Below are 13,956 nucleotides of genomic sequence, written 5' to 3'. Positions count from 1 at the left end.
AGAGAGGGGGACAAGGGATTTGTCCAAGGCCACTCAGGGCAGAGCCGAGACCCAGACACCGGCCTCCCACCTCTGGGACTCTCCAACCCCACCAATGCCCCAGCCTGCCCTCCAGACAGTTCCCACCCCCCATGCAACCTTTCTATCTGGCTCTGGGGAGTGAGGGGGCAACACAAAGTTCCCAGGTCCTTGGGACAGCACCCCATTGTCCCAGCCAATAGGAAACGATTTGGGGACCGTCCTGGGGCTCTGAACCAAGGCTTCATGGGGAAGGACAGGTCCTTGGCCTCCCATTACTCAGAAATACCCTGATTGACTATGCTCAGACCCTGACTGGACAAGAAATCCCCGGACACCCCTGATTAACCACATCGAAGCCCAAATCCCTGATTGGCCAAGAGATACCCCCGGGACCTGATTGGCTGGAAGATACACCCTCTTCAAGACCCTAACTGGCCAGAAGACACTCCAGCCAGCCTTGAAGGGCCAGGACATGGCCCCTAGTCGAGTGGCTGGCCGAGAGCCACCTCTCCTGCGTCCCTGGTGAGGGCCCCACAGGCAGGGCAGCCTAGGTCCAGGAGGGGTGGGAGAAGGTGATCCCGTATAGCTGGGCCCAGGATGAGAAGACCCTCTTCTCGGTGATGAAGCGGTGGTGGTTGCCCTTGCGGCTGTGCTCATTCTGGACGTAGGTGACACACTCGTCCGGCCCCTTGGGCTCATAGTAGTGGTAGGGCATGCGCTGCAGGCGGGACCGCTGGCTGGGCAGAGCAGATGGGGGCCGTGAGGGCAGGGTGGGCACTGGCGGGGGCCTTGCTCTTTCAAGCCCCTGACCTGCTATAGGACCTTAGTGGGGGAAATCCCTGCCCCTCCCTGGGCCTCAGTTTCCCCATCTATAAAATGGGTGTAGGGTGGACTAGGTTTGTGACCGCCAAACTTTTCTTTTTAATGCAGTGGACTTTTTCCTGTCCCCAAGAGTGTGGCAGAGTAGGGTAGAGGTAGGGACTGTGGGCTCTGGAGCCTGGCCCCCTCCCTTTACTGTTTGTGGGACCTTAGGCCACTCACAACTTCCTCAGTTTTCCTCATCTATGAAATGGGGAGAATAACATACCTGTCCCTTAGAATCACTGTAAGGAGTGAATGAGATAATAAATACAATCATGCTCGGGACAGGATCAACATTCAGTAAAGAACAGCTGTCACCTCTTGGGCTTTTCATTCAGTAACAATAACAATAGTTATTATTAATATATAAACTCTGGACTCTAGCCGAGCTCGGGGTAGAGGCCCCTGAGGCAACTCCAAGGAGCCTAGATCTCTGCAGGGCAGTCTGAATACCACCAACTAGAATCCCTTACAGGTGACCCCGCCAAGGTTTCCAGGCCCCCAGCTCCTCCACCCCATGGCCAGTGGCCGGGCATTGCTCTGGAGGGGCTCACCTGCAGTAGTCAGGAGGGACCATGCCGTAGACGTGCACGTGGTCACACAACTCCACCGCGATCACCATGGTGAACCAGCCAGTGCTCAACCAGGAATGGGACTTTTCCCTGGGGGCAGAGAGGGAGCATAATGAGGGGGCACGCAGGCAGGGGTGGGGCAGGCAGGGAAGAACAGTCAACCCCCCAGTTTCACAGAACTCCTCCCACCCACTCACTGGGCCCTCCCCCTACTTCAGCCACCCCCGCCAGCCTACGGGGGGAGCACCGGTTTGTTGGCAGAGGGCTTGTCTGGGTGGAGGTAAGGGGTGTGGAGAGGGCTCCTTTGAGGTGAAGAGGAACAGGGCATGCTGGGAATTAACGCCCAAGGAGACTGGTCACACTTGGGCTGGGAGTGATCATACCTGACCACAGAGCATGCTAGAAGCAGCTGTGCCCATGCTAGGAGCAAACTCCTACGGTGACTAATTAGAGATGGTCATGCTGGGAGTGACAAGTTCAGAGCAAGGCACCGAAGCAGCAACCGAGAGCCTAGAGCTGTGCTGTCCATTCGCATGGCCACCTGTGGGCACATGTGAGCCCTTGACACATGCCTGAGGTATGCCATCAGTGTCAACTACACGCTGGATATTACAGAGTGTGAGAAAAGAATGTGGGACGTGCCCTGGCTGGCTTGGCTCAGCGGTTGGAGTATCGGGCCTGCGGACCAGAGTCCCGGGTTCGGTTCCCGCTAGGGGCACGTACCAAAAAAATCAAATCAAATCAAAGAATGTAGGACGTGTCACTGATCACTTTTTATATTGATTACATGTTCAACTGAAAATATTTTGGATCTATTTGGTTTAAGGTGGTTCTTGGAGAAGTTTAAAAAAGAGTAAACCTCTCACAAGTCTGACAAAAAAAAAAAAGAGAGAAAAGATACAATTACTAATATCAAAAATAAAAGAGAGGCCCAGCTAGTGTGGCTCAGTGGATTGAGTGTGGTCCCATGGACTGAGAGATCCCGGTTCAATTCCCAGACAGGGCACATGCCCAGGTTTCGGGCTCGATCCCCAGTGGGGGGCGTGCAGGAGGCAGCTGATCAATGTTTCTCTCTCACATTGATGTTTCTATCTCTCTCTCCCTTACTCTCTCTCTAAAAAAAAAAAATCAATAAAAAAATATTTAAATAAGAAGTAAATTAATAAAAGAGAGAATATCACTATAGACCCTGTAAACTTTAAAAGAATAAGAAAATCACAAGAAAAAACCCATACATGACAATTTAGATGGAAGAGGTTAATTTTTAAAAAAATATTTTTTCTTTATTGATTTGAGAGAGAGGAAAGGAGAGAGAGAGAAAGAAATATCGATGAGAGAGAACATCAATTGGCTGCTTCCTGCATGCCCCCCAATGAGGATTAGGCCCATGCACCATGACCAGGAATCGAACCAGTGACCCCTTCGTGCATGGGTTGATGCTCAACCACTGAGCCACACCAGCCGGGCTAGAGAATTCTCTCTTTAAAAAATAATCTAAATGATGTAATATTGAAGGTTCTATCATCCTTTTTCGAACACAGAGACCCTTTGCACACCCTATTCACATTGGTCCAACCTATACTTATCAAACACCTGTTCAGCCCTGGCCGGTTTGGCTCGGGGGTTAGAGTGTCAGCCAGGACCAATGAGTCGCAAGTTTGATTCCGGTCAAGGGCACGTACCTTGGCTGCGGTTCGTCCTCGGCCCTGGTCAGGGTCATGCGGGAGGCAACCTGTCGATGTGTCCCTCTCACATTGATGTTTCTCTCTCTCTCTCCCTCTCTCTCCCTCCCTCCCACTCTATCTGAAGTTAAATGGAAAAATGTCCTTGGGTGAGGACTGAAAAAAAAATCTCAACAAAGTATTAGCAAATCATATCAAGCACTATATAAAAATAATAATACACCACAACCAACTGGAGTTTATTCCAGAAATGCAAGGCTAACATAACATTTAGAATTCAATCAGCCTGGCAGTGTGGCTGAGTGGACTGGGTGTTGTCCCATGGACTGGGAGATCCTGGATCAACTTCCAGTCAGGGCACACACCAGGCTCGATCCCCAGTAGGGGGCATACAGGAGGCAGCCAATTATGTTTCTCACTCACATCGATATTTCTCTTTCTCTCCCTTCCTTTCTCCCTAAAAAAAAAAAATCAATAAAACATATTAAAAAATGAACCAATCAATATCCACCACATTAATAGTCTTAAAAAAAAACTAATCTTTTAAGAAAAGTCTTAATTGATGCAGAAAAACACTAAATAAAATGGAGTATCCAGCACTCTTAGGAAACTAATAAGTGAAGGGCATTTCCTCAACCTGATACAGGGCAGCTACAAAAACCTATAGCTAACCTCATATTCGATGATGAGAGACTGAATGCTTCCCCCCCGAGACTGGGACTAAGGCAAGGATGTCTACTCTTGGCACTTCAGTACAATTCAATGTTGTACTGAAAGTTCCTAGCCAGGCCCAGCTGGTGTGGCTCAGTGGTTGAGCGTCGACCCGTGCACCAAGAGGTAGGTGGTTTGATTCCCCGTCAGGGCACATGCCCAGGTTGTGGGCCAAATCCCCAGTGGGGGGGCGGCCAATTGATGTTTCTATCTCTTCCTCCCTCTCTCTCTAAAATTAATAAAGAATAAAATTAAAAGAAAAAAAAGTTCTGAGCCAGTACAATAAGGCCAGAAAAAGAAATGAGGCATACAGATTAGAAAGGAAGAAATAAAACTGTCCTTATCTGTATGTCCCTACATGAGCATGTGCACAAAAAAATCTACAAAATTCTCCTAGAACCAGTAAGAAAATTTAGCAGGATTACAGGATATAAGGTCACCACACAAAAATCACATTTCTAAATACTAGCAATGAATAATTAGGAACCAAAACATTTTTCAATACCATTTACATTAGTTCCAAAACTTTAAATATTTAGGTATAAATCAAATAAAATATGTACAGGCTCTATATATTGGACATATTTAGTTAAATAAGATATATTAAAAATAATTTCATCTGTCTCTTTTAACTTTTTTAATGTGGCTACTATAAAAAAATGAAATTATGTGGCTTGCATTCTCATTTCTACTGGGTGGCTCCGGCCTAGATTTTCTAGAGCAGGGCTGGAAATGATGTGTACTTAGAATAGAGCATGCTGGGAGCAACGGCATGCTTAAAGCAGGAAGTGCCAGGAATAGTCACCACTTGCCAGGAGACAGGCTACAGGGCGTCTCCTAGAAAGATGCTAGAAATGACCGTGCGACCTGAGAACAGAACATGCTGCTGGGAGGAAGCCCTCCTGGGAAGATGGGGCCACGCAGAGCCCTTTGGAAATGACTCAGGCTGAAAGCTGGACATGAAGGGAGCTCCCCCAGGAAACCTGACCAGAAGTTGGCAAGAAGTGACCACACCCCGAGCACAGTGCTTGCCGGGAGCAACAGGCCTCTGCGCGAGCATGCTGAAGGGCAGAGGGCTGGCCAGGGTGCAGGCAGGAGGCTGGTACCTGTCCTTGCCTGTCTCACCCCGGAAGAGGTCGTCAAATTGGCGCATGCGGCCGGGAGAGACGGCATAGGCCTCCATGTTGGGGAACACCAGGCCTGCCCTTTGGATGACGCGCACAAGGCTGCCCTGGGGCTTCTGCATCTTGTTTGGGGGGCCCCAGAAGATGAACACGGTTTCTGGGGTCCGGTTGACGAATTCCTGGGGCTTCTTCAGCACACGGAATACGCTGGAATGGGCCACCACGCGGAAGGTGGTCTTGTTGCCCACATCCGCTGCGTAGCCCGTGGTGGGTGCGTCGTTCATGCGGATCGTGCACTCCGCCCGCTCAATCTCAGGACCCAGCTTGGTGCCCAGCAGGTGACTGGAGCTGGTGACAATCACACACTGGTGGCACCGGGTGGGCAGTGTCTGGGGGGAGCAAGGAAAGTCGGCTCTGTCACAACCACTCTGAGCCAGGCCCTGTGCTCTGTATGTTCAGGCCTCCAGGAAGCCAAAACAATCAGCCCATTTTAAAGACAGAGAAACCAAAGTCCATTCGGTCAGCACTCAACAAATATCCAGAGCAAGCTAGCTAATGGTCAAGTACTCAGGACAGAGCAACCAGCAAAAGAGACCCCACTCCTGCCTTCAAGAACTCACAATAGGAGACACAGACAGTGAACAAGTAAAAGATAAAATAAAGGACCTCGCCCTGGCCAGTTGCTCAGTGGTTAGAGTGTCGGCCCGTGGAACAACGAGTCGTGGGTTTGATTCTGGTCAAGGGCACGCAGCTCGGTTGCAGTTCAAACTCGGCCCTGGTCGAGTCATGAGGGAGGCAGCCAATCGAGGTAGCTCTCTCACATGGATGTTTTGCTCTGTCTTTCTCTCTCTCCCTCCCTCCCACTCTACCTGATGATAAAGAGAAAAATATCCTCGGGTGAGGAATACAAAATAAATAAATAATGGATCTGGCTGGTTTGGCTCAGCGGATAGAGCATCGGCCCATTGACCAAAGGGTCAAGAGTTAGATTCCCAGTCAAGGGCGTGTACCTGGGTTGCAGGTTTGATCCCTGGCCCCAGTCAGGGTCGTGAGGGAGGCAGCCAAATGATGTGTCTCTCTCACACTGATGTTTCTCTCTCTCTCCCACTCCCTCCCTTCCACTCTATCTAAAAATCAATGGAAAAATATCCTCAGGTGAGGGTTAACAACAATAACAAAAGGATAAAATAATGCCAGGTGGTAAGTGAAATGTTCTAGGAATAAAATCAAGTAGGAGCAGGGGATCAAGAGTGAGAGGAGCAGGGGCTGTTTTTGTTGTCAAGTAACCCAGTGTCCTCCCACACCCTGTGTGGACTCCCCAGCAGAGACAGAGACCAGTGAAAATCAGACACCTTTCCAAGAGATTCTGACCGATGAGCTAAAAGGGTTTTAGTGCTAGGGGTGGAATCTTGCAGAGAACTGAGACCCAGAGAGGGTCAGAGCACTTGTCCAAGGTCGCACAGCAAAAAGAAGGCTAAGGGCATTGGAAGCCAGGGCCTTGACTCCCAGGGTCCACCCTTTCCTTTAGTAGGGGTGGAGAGAAAGGGAGGAGGGAGCAGTGATGGTAGGTACTGGGGAGGATCATCCACCAGGCAACTCCTAGGGAGTTCCCCAAAGTAGATGCCCTACCTTGTTGCCAAGAATGGGGACATAGCCATCGGCGATGTTCCACTTCTTCAGGTTGATAGGCCGGCGACTGCGGCCCCGCAGGGAGCCATAATGGAAGACCTCATTGGCACTGTTGGAACTGTAGAGGATGAGGATGGTGATGAGAGCAAAGAGGATCACGAACACTGCTGATCGCTGCTCCTGAGAGGGGAGAGGACTGGTGAGGGCCCAGTGACCACAGAGGCTTGGCGCACTGCCTCGTTACCACCTACAACACCCAGCGAACTCCTGCTCCTCATTCCAAACCAGTTCAGACACTACCTCCTCCAGCCCCCGGGCACTAATCACACTATCGCGAGTTCTGCAGCTGGGACTGGGCCGGTCTCGCTCCCCACTGTTCCCAGCTCTCAGGGTGGGGACTGGAACACAGGTTCTCAGGAGGGTCTGCTGGATTGGATTTTATGTGGATGTCAGAAGGCTCTCTCCTGCAACTGGAAGGATGCTTGGAGACAGGTGGGATAGTCAAATGAGAGGATCCAGGTCTTCCCCAAACAGCAACTCTCCATAAATGCTCATTATTCATTTAAGCCTGGAGGGGCCGGACCTGTTCCGGAATTGAGCTGCATGGGTAGAGAGTACACCAGCACTTGGATGATGGGGCAGGAAAGTGATATCCAAATTTCCCACTAGGATGTAGCCTAGGGTCTGCAAGGCTACCTGAGACCTGGGAGTCCTGGCTCCTGTGCTGAGCCCACTGCACTGGTTATCCGTGTATTGTGTCTCAGCTCCAAGTTCACCCTTTTTGCCAGCTCTGTGAAAATGGATCTGGGCTCTTGTTTTTCCTTGCCAGCTAAATGCATATTAAGACTTGTCAGTAGAGGGCGCTGAAGAGACGCTGCATTAAGAAGCATTTCCGCCCTGGCTGGTTTGGTTCAGCGGTTAGAGCTTAGAGCGTGGGCCTGCGGTCCAGAGAGACAGGGTTTGGTTCCCGCTAAGGGCACGTACCTCGGTTGCAGTTTGTCCCCAGCCCTGGTTGGGTCGTGCGGGTGGCAGCCACTCGATGTGTCCCTTTCACGTCGATGTTTCTCTCTTTCTCTCTCCCTCCTACTCTATCTGAACAAAAAATGGAAAAATGTCCTCAGATGAGGATAAAAAAAAAAAGGCATTTACTTCCTCATTCTGGTGGCCATGGTTTCTTCAACACCTGCTCATCTCTAGTGCCCAGTGGCCAGCAGCCAGCTGCACTCAGCAGATTCCTCCAGTACCCACCCTCGGGCAATTGCCTCCGATTCTGCTGTGATCACAACTTCTCCGGAGTTGAGCTCAACCAGTACTCAACCACCTGCAACATCCAAAACCCATCAGCTTCCCTCCCCGGAGCTGTTTTGTATGGAGGTTGGGTACCTCCTGGGAGTTATTTCCTGTGAACAGCCTTCCCTGTAGCTTGGAAGGTGGATCTGTGACAATGTCTACCAGTATAGTGCCACACTGAGTTCTCTGCAATCCAGTGGACCATAGCTGTGCCCTCCCCAGAAGGGCCTGGATCTCTGCCCTGGGGCTGGTGGAGGCTCTTTATACCTGCTCTTCCTGTATTTCTTAGAGTTCCAATCCCTCATTACTCCAATGCCTGATTATAGTTAATAACTCTTTTTTATTTATTTATTTATTTATTTATTTATTTATTTATTTATTTTATTTTTATCCCCACCCGAGGACACTTTTTCATTCTTTGTTCAGATAGAGCAGGAGGTAGAGAGAGAGAAACATCGATCTGAAAGGGACACATCGAGTGGCTGCCACCTGCACAACCAACCAGGGCCGGGGACAGATTGCAACCGAGTACATGCCCTTAGCGGGAACCGAACCCGGGTCTCTCTGGACCGCAGGCCGACGCTCTAACCGCTGAGCCAAACCGGCCAGGGCTATAGTTAATAACTCTTTACATTAAACTGTCCCTGTTCAAATTACTATGTGGTTTCTCTCTGCTGACTGGACCCAGACTGATACACCCACTTCACCCTGCTCCCAATCCTCAGGCTCTGCCAAGGCTGTGCTGCAGTGGATTCTAGGAAGGGAGTATGCAGGACCAGGATATAGTAGGTGATCAGGAAAGCACGAATAACTGGATGATGGGGAATCCTGACACTCTCCGGAGTGATGCTCACAACATTCCATCATCTTTGATCTCTGCTCCCTCTTCCAGACTCCTACTCACCTCTACCTCCCCACCCCCACCCCCTGAACAGCATTCCAAGTCACCTTCTTGGACCTGGGCCCAGAGAGGCAGGAGCTTGCCCAAAGCCACACAGATCAGGGGTACAGCAGGGCTCAAACCAGGGCCTCCCAGGCATCAGCCACTTCTTGTCAAGAGAGACGTGTGGTGGCTTGGGTCTGCGACAGGTCTGCAGAAGCCCATCTCACTGAGGGAAGTAAGAGGCTGAGATGGGGACAAGAAATGGAGGACTTACTTTGTTGCTACTCATCTCTCTCCGGCGTCTGCTGAGGGGCAGGGGCCAGCGTCCTGCAGGTGGCCCAGGGGGCAGGGATGTGGGCTCACACCTGCAAGTCACAGAAACAGTTATGGCTTGGGTGTCCTCCCATAGGTCCAGCTGGTCAAAGACTACACTTTCCCTTCCCTTGCCAGTTCTCCTACCTACCCATGACTTCAGGGCTCAGGGCTGTATACATTTTGCAGATGGAGACACTAGGGCCCAAATAGGGCAGAAAACTGCTTGAGGCCACAGGACATGTGGTGGCTGAACCCTGCCTCTCTCCCTGCCCCTTACTCTCTTTCACTCTGCTCCCTCAGCAGTGGCCTCCCCAGACCCTGGCTTTCCTAAGCAGCTGGCTCCCATGCTGGGGGCCTGCTTCCCACCCAGCAGGAACCCCATTTGCACCCCTACTTAAAACCCTGCTTCAGGTCCCTGTGGCCTTAGAATAAAACAACATTCTTTGTAGGTCCCCAAACTCCTCTGCACCTGCACCCTTTCAGATCTTGCATAACTATCTGCAACACCCTCCTGCACCCTGCTCCCGCCCACTCATGCTCCAAGCCTGCGGTGGGCACGGTACTTCCCCTACATTCATCTCCCCTGTAGGCTGAGAGTTCTCACCGGTCCTCACATTCTCTGCTGGGCCTCCAGAGCCCCGAAGATGGGTGCAGGAGGATGGCTGAATGATTTCATGAATTAGAGTAAGAGCTTAGGGGTTAAGGACACAGACTCATCTGTCAAATGGCCATAATCACAGCCCCACCCCCAGAGGGTGTTTTGGGTTCTCAGGGGACGACGCAGCCTTGGGCGGCCCTTCCTTCCTGCCCCAGCCCCAGTGGCTTCCGCTGTGAGGAGGCAGCCCAGTCTGCTCCTCGCTCCCCAAACCATTCTCCTCGTAGGACCCAGCTCCTCTCCAGATCTCAATTTCCCCACCTGTCAAAAGGAAACAAGTACTTGTGTGCAGCCGCCTCCAGCAGATTCCAGCCCAGAGGGCACTAAGGTTGGGATAGTGTAAATGGAGAAGCTGGGGCCCGAGGCTCCCCAGCTCTGTCCTCTTCTCCTGGGGCCTCCGGGCTCCCACCACCATCTCCGCCCACTGACCTAGGTACTGTTTACTCCTACACCGCCCCCAGGAATAACCCCCACACGCGGCTCCTGATTGGTTATGTCCTGACTCTGTCCATTACCCAACCCGGCCCTCTCTCCGCCCCGCCCACTTCACCCCAGCCGGCCTCCCGGCAGGCTGCCGGGTTTCAGATTTCCCCGTGGCCCGCCAACCCAGCCACTCGGAAGGCCCCGGGACTCTCACCGGGTACAGATTAGGAAACCAAGGCTCATCAGAAGAGGAGAGTGCCCTGTCTTTGGACTCAGAGCCTATCAGAGTGAAAGACAGAAGTCCAGAATTCCAGAGTCGCCCCCATCAGTCCTGACGCCTCTGGCATTCCAGGCCCTTACTGGTCCAGCTGAGCCAGAAGCCTCTCTGAGCTGAGCCTCCTCCCTCACTACTCTTTCCTTCAGATGCCCCTTACTCCACACACTTCCAGAGCACTCCAGTTCCCAGGCGCACCCCCTCACTTTCCCACCTTTGCCTGAGCAGTGCCCTCAGCCAGGACCACGGTCCCCCTGGTCAGCCCCGTCACAATCCTGCTCTTGAGAAGGCCATGGTCAATACAGCATCTCAGGTTCAAGTGCGAATCCCGGTTCCACCACTTACTGGCTGAGGGACCTTGGGCAAGCCATGTACCTCTCTGAGCCTCAGTTTCCTCATCTGTGAAATGGGAATAATAAGAGTAGGTAACTCAAGGGGATATTGGAAGGACTCAAGCCCGTGTGGCAAGGGAAGCATAGACTTTGCAGGTGCTAGGTCAGTGCCAGCAGCTGTTCGTTTTGCGGTTATAGTTCAAGGCCTTGTCGCACGGAGTTTGCCAGCAAAACACTCCCTTCTCGGACAGCGATTTCACTCTTATATTAGGAATGTGTGCAGGAGCCAGCTAAGCATCACCCATTTACTCAGTTTCCTGGCAACACTGCATGGCAGGGGTTCTTGCTCCCCAATTCAGATGAGGAGACTGGGGTTCAGAGAGGCAAAGTGCCTTGTACAGCTGTCCAGAGCCTGCTGGGGAGCCTTGTTTCCAAGGAGAAGCCCAGGCCTGAGGGTGACGGCATCTCCCTCAAGAATACCCCAGGGCTGGAATGGGCCAGAGTGCCCCGAGTGTGTGCCCAGCCCCTGCCTGGAACCGGAGTAGGCCTGCTGGGGAAGGACTTGCTCAGGCTGGAAAGACAGCAAGCAGCCCGGAGCACTGGGCCCGGAGCTCCACTCACACCCAAAGCGGGCCCTGCAGGAGGTCTGAGTACGCCCGGTAAGAGTGGGGATCACACCCTGCCCTCTGTTCCCCAGCTTTGCCTCGCGCAGCCCGGGGAATCTTCCCGAAGGGTCGGGTCGTCCCCACGAGTCGCGTGGGAGGCGAGTTCCAGGGAGGAGGGGGAGGGGCACCTAATTCCCAGAGAGGGGGCGCCGAGCCCGTGGGTCCACCTCAGGTGGGGGTCGACTCGCCCTCCGCACCCCCTTTGCGCTGACCCCAACTCCCGCGCACGGGGGGCCCAGAGCCTAGCCCCAGCTGGGAAGAAAAGGGAGGAGGCAGGATAGCGGCCGGGTCCCCGAGCTCCAATGGGGTAGACAGAGGCAGGAGGCCCCGCGAAGCCCGCGACGGCCCTTGGGCACGAGAATCGGGGTCTCTGGGCGTGGCTGCCTAGAGAATGGGTCGAGGGCACCTCCCGGGGCCCCCGCAACATCACTCCTCATCCCCAGAGGCTCCTGACATGCCCCCGGGGTGCGGGCCTCGCCGCCTCCGCTGCCCGCCCCCGCGCGGCGCCCGCTCACCTCCCCGGGGGAGCGCCCGGCCCCCCGCGGCCCCCGAGCCCCCTCACATGGCGCCGGGGGCTGAGAGCCGGGGTCCGCGCTCCTCCGGCCGCCCAGGCCCCGCCGCAGCCCCGGCCCGCCGGGTCCTAGCGCCGCCGCACACCGATCCGGCCCAGGCCTGGGAGGCGGGCGGAGCCTCGAGGGGCCGCGGCTGGCTCCGCCCCTGAGCGGCGCGGGGCGGAGGGTGAGGGCCGGGGACCTTGGGCTGGAGCCATGGGGGCGCCTCGCTTACTCTTCTGGGCCGCCGTAGTGGCAATAAAAATAGCCTTCCAGAGCCCTTTAGTGTGGGTCGTGCCCACTTCCACCTCGATTTCTTGTTACCAAGACCGAAATGGGGAAACTGAGCCCCAGAGCGCACTGCACTTGGAATCAGTTGAATTTCTCCCTGGGCTCCCTTACCCAGGACCTCCAGAACCCTGCACCCGGTAATCACCCTGAGTGAACTCAGGGTCCACCTAGGGGTCAAGTCCAGCTTTGCCTTCTCCAGCTGAGTGGCCATTACTTCCCCTTCCCCGGCCTGCCTCTGGAAAATAGGGAGAAGAACCTCAGAGGGTGTTGTCAAGGTTAAACATGCTATTGACTTCTTATGACTTGGAGGGTATTCATTACATCACTTTATGTGATAGTGAAAAATAACCAGTAGCCATGATAGAGGCCTGGTGCAATAAAGGCACAACCCTGCTAAAATGAACGACGTATATCAATATATACCGACAGAAGAGTTGGCCAGGATAAATACAAGATGTTTAAGTGAAGAAAGCACATTAAGGAACTCTATTTCGCTAATCCCTTTAGAAAACAAAGGTATAAATATGTGCATTCCTCCTGGAGGTATGTACCCTGGAGAAATTCTTGCACGTGTACACAACAAAGTTCATAGCAACCTTGCTTGAAATAATACTACACTGGAAATAGCCCACATATCTATTAACAGGAGAATGGATTTTTTTTACATGATGGTATGTTCACAGTGTGGAATATTAAATGGCAGGGGAAGCCCAGCTGGTGTGGCTCAGTGGATTGAGCATCTTTCCCAGGGACTGAGAGGTCCTGGTTGGATTCCTGGTCAGGGCACATGCCGGGGTTGCAGGCTCCGTCCCCAATAGGGGGCGTGTAGGAAGCGGCCAATCCATGTTTGCATCTCTCTCTTCCTCTCCCTTCCTCTCTCTCTAAAATCAATTAAAAAAATATTTAAAAATTTTTTCATTATAAAAAAAGAGGTTCATTATATTGTATCTTATAACTCACAGGTATAGTAAATGATGTCATTTGTGTGTACCACAGTATTTAAAAAGAAAGGTAGGAAAAAAGGAAAGAGAAATGAAAATAAGAAAATACCTTTTGCCTATCATAGTGATTAAAGTGTTAATAGTGGTGCCCTGGCCAATTTGGCTCAGCGGTTAGAGTGTCAGCCCCCAGACAGGAGAGTCCCAGGTTCAGTTCCGCTAAGGGCATGTACTTTAGTTGCAATTTGTCTCCGGGCCCCCGGCCCCGGTTGGGGTCACGTAGGTGGCAACCACTCGATGTGTCTCTCTCACGTCAATGTTTCTTTCTCTCTTTCCCTTCCTTTCTCCCTCCTGCTCTATCTGAAGATAAATGCAAAAAAAAAAAAGTCCTTGGATGAGGATAAAAAAATAAAGTGTTAATAGTGGTTATTTCTGGAATGATGAGGTTATGTGGTGTTTTTTCCTTCTCTTTTGGCTTAACTGTATTTTCCAAAATTTTAAAGGTAATGGTTATACAATGTCTGCATTTAAAAACTTTTTTTTTCCCAATTCTCACCAGAGGACATTCTATTTATCTTTAGAAAGAGTGGGAGGGAAGGAGAGAGAGGGAGAGAGAGAGAGAGAGAGAGAGAGAGAGAGAGAGAAACATGACATGAGAGACATCAATGTGAGAGAGACACATCTACTGGTTGCCTCCAACATAACCCCGACCAGGACCAGGGACACACCAAAACCGAGG

General features: G+C 52.2%; 1 protein-coding gene across 5 annotated transcripts; it reads right to left on the bottom strand.

Annotated features, from left to right (window-relative positions):
* Positions 1 to 279: 279 nt before the first annotated feature.
* Positions 280 to 12,051, bottom strand: ST6GALNAC6 (ST6 N-acetylgalactosaminide alpha-2,6-sialyltransferase 6). Of its 5 annotated transcripts, XM_036260607.1 has the most exons (7): positions 11,953 to 12,051; positions 10,786 to 10,839; positions 9,048 to 9,138; positions 6,601 to 6,780; positions 4,954 to 5,360; positions 1,437 to 1,544; positions 446 to 758 (listed from the first exon to the last, which is right to left on the bottom strand). In XM_036260607.1, exons 2-7 carry the CDS (start codon positions 10,809 to 10,811, stop codon positions 569 to 571), a joined length of 1,002 nt encoding a protein of 333 aa, XP_036116500.1. In that variant the 5' UTR covers positions 10,812 to 10,839; positions 11,953 to 12,051; the 3' UTR covers positions 446 to 568. The 5 variants fall into 5 exon arrangements, with proteins under 5 accessions (XP_036116499.1, XP_036116500.1, XP_036116501.1 ...); XM_036260608.1 differs by lacking the exons at positions 10,786 to 10,839; positions 11,953 to 12,051 and adding an exon at positions 10,005 to 10,023; XM_036260606.1 differs by lacking the exons at positions 10,786 to 10,839; positions 11,953 to 12,051 and having other exon boundaries at positions 280 to 754.
* Positions 12,052 to 13,956: the final 1,905 nt, after the last annotated feature.

This window comes from Molossus molossus, unplaced genomic scaffold, assembly GCF_014108415.1.
Source record: "Molossus molossus isolate mMolMol1 unplaced genomic scaffold, mMolMol1.p scaffold_m16_p_14, whole genome shotgun sequence".
Taxonomy (NCBI): domain Eukaryota; kingdom Metazoa; phylum Chordata; class Mammalia; order Chiroptera; family Molossidae; genus Molossus; species Molossus molossus.
The sequence above is the reverse complement of the archived record's forward strand: the minus strand, read 5'-3'. Positions and strand labels throughout refer to the sequence as shown.

Coding starts and splice junctions, on each gene's coding strand:
- ST6GALNAC6 (XM_036260606.1), bottom strand. Junction 5,361..6,600: donor TCCCCATTCTTGGCAACAAG/GTAGGGCATCTA, acceptor TGCTCCCCCCAG/ACACTGCCCACCCGGTGCCA. Junction 1,545..4,953: donor GGTGAGACAGGCAAGGACAG/GTACCAGCCTCC, acceptor CTCTGCCCCCAG/GGAAAAGTCCCATTCCTGGT.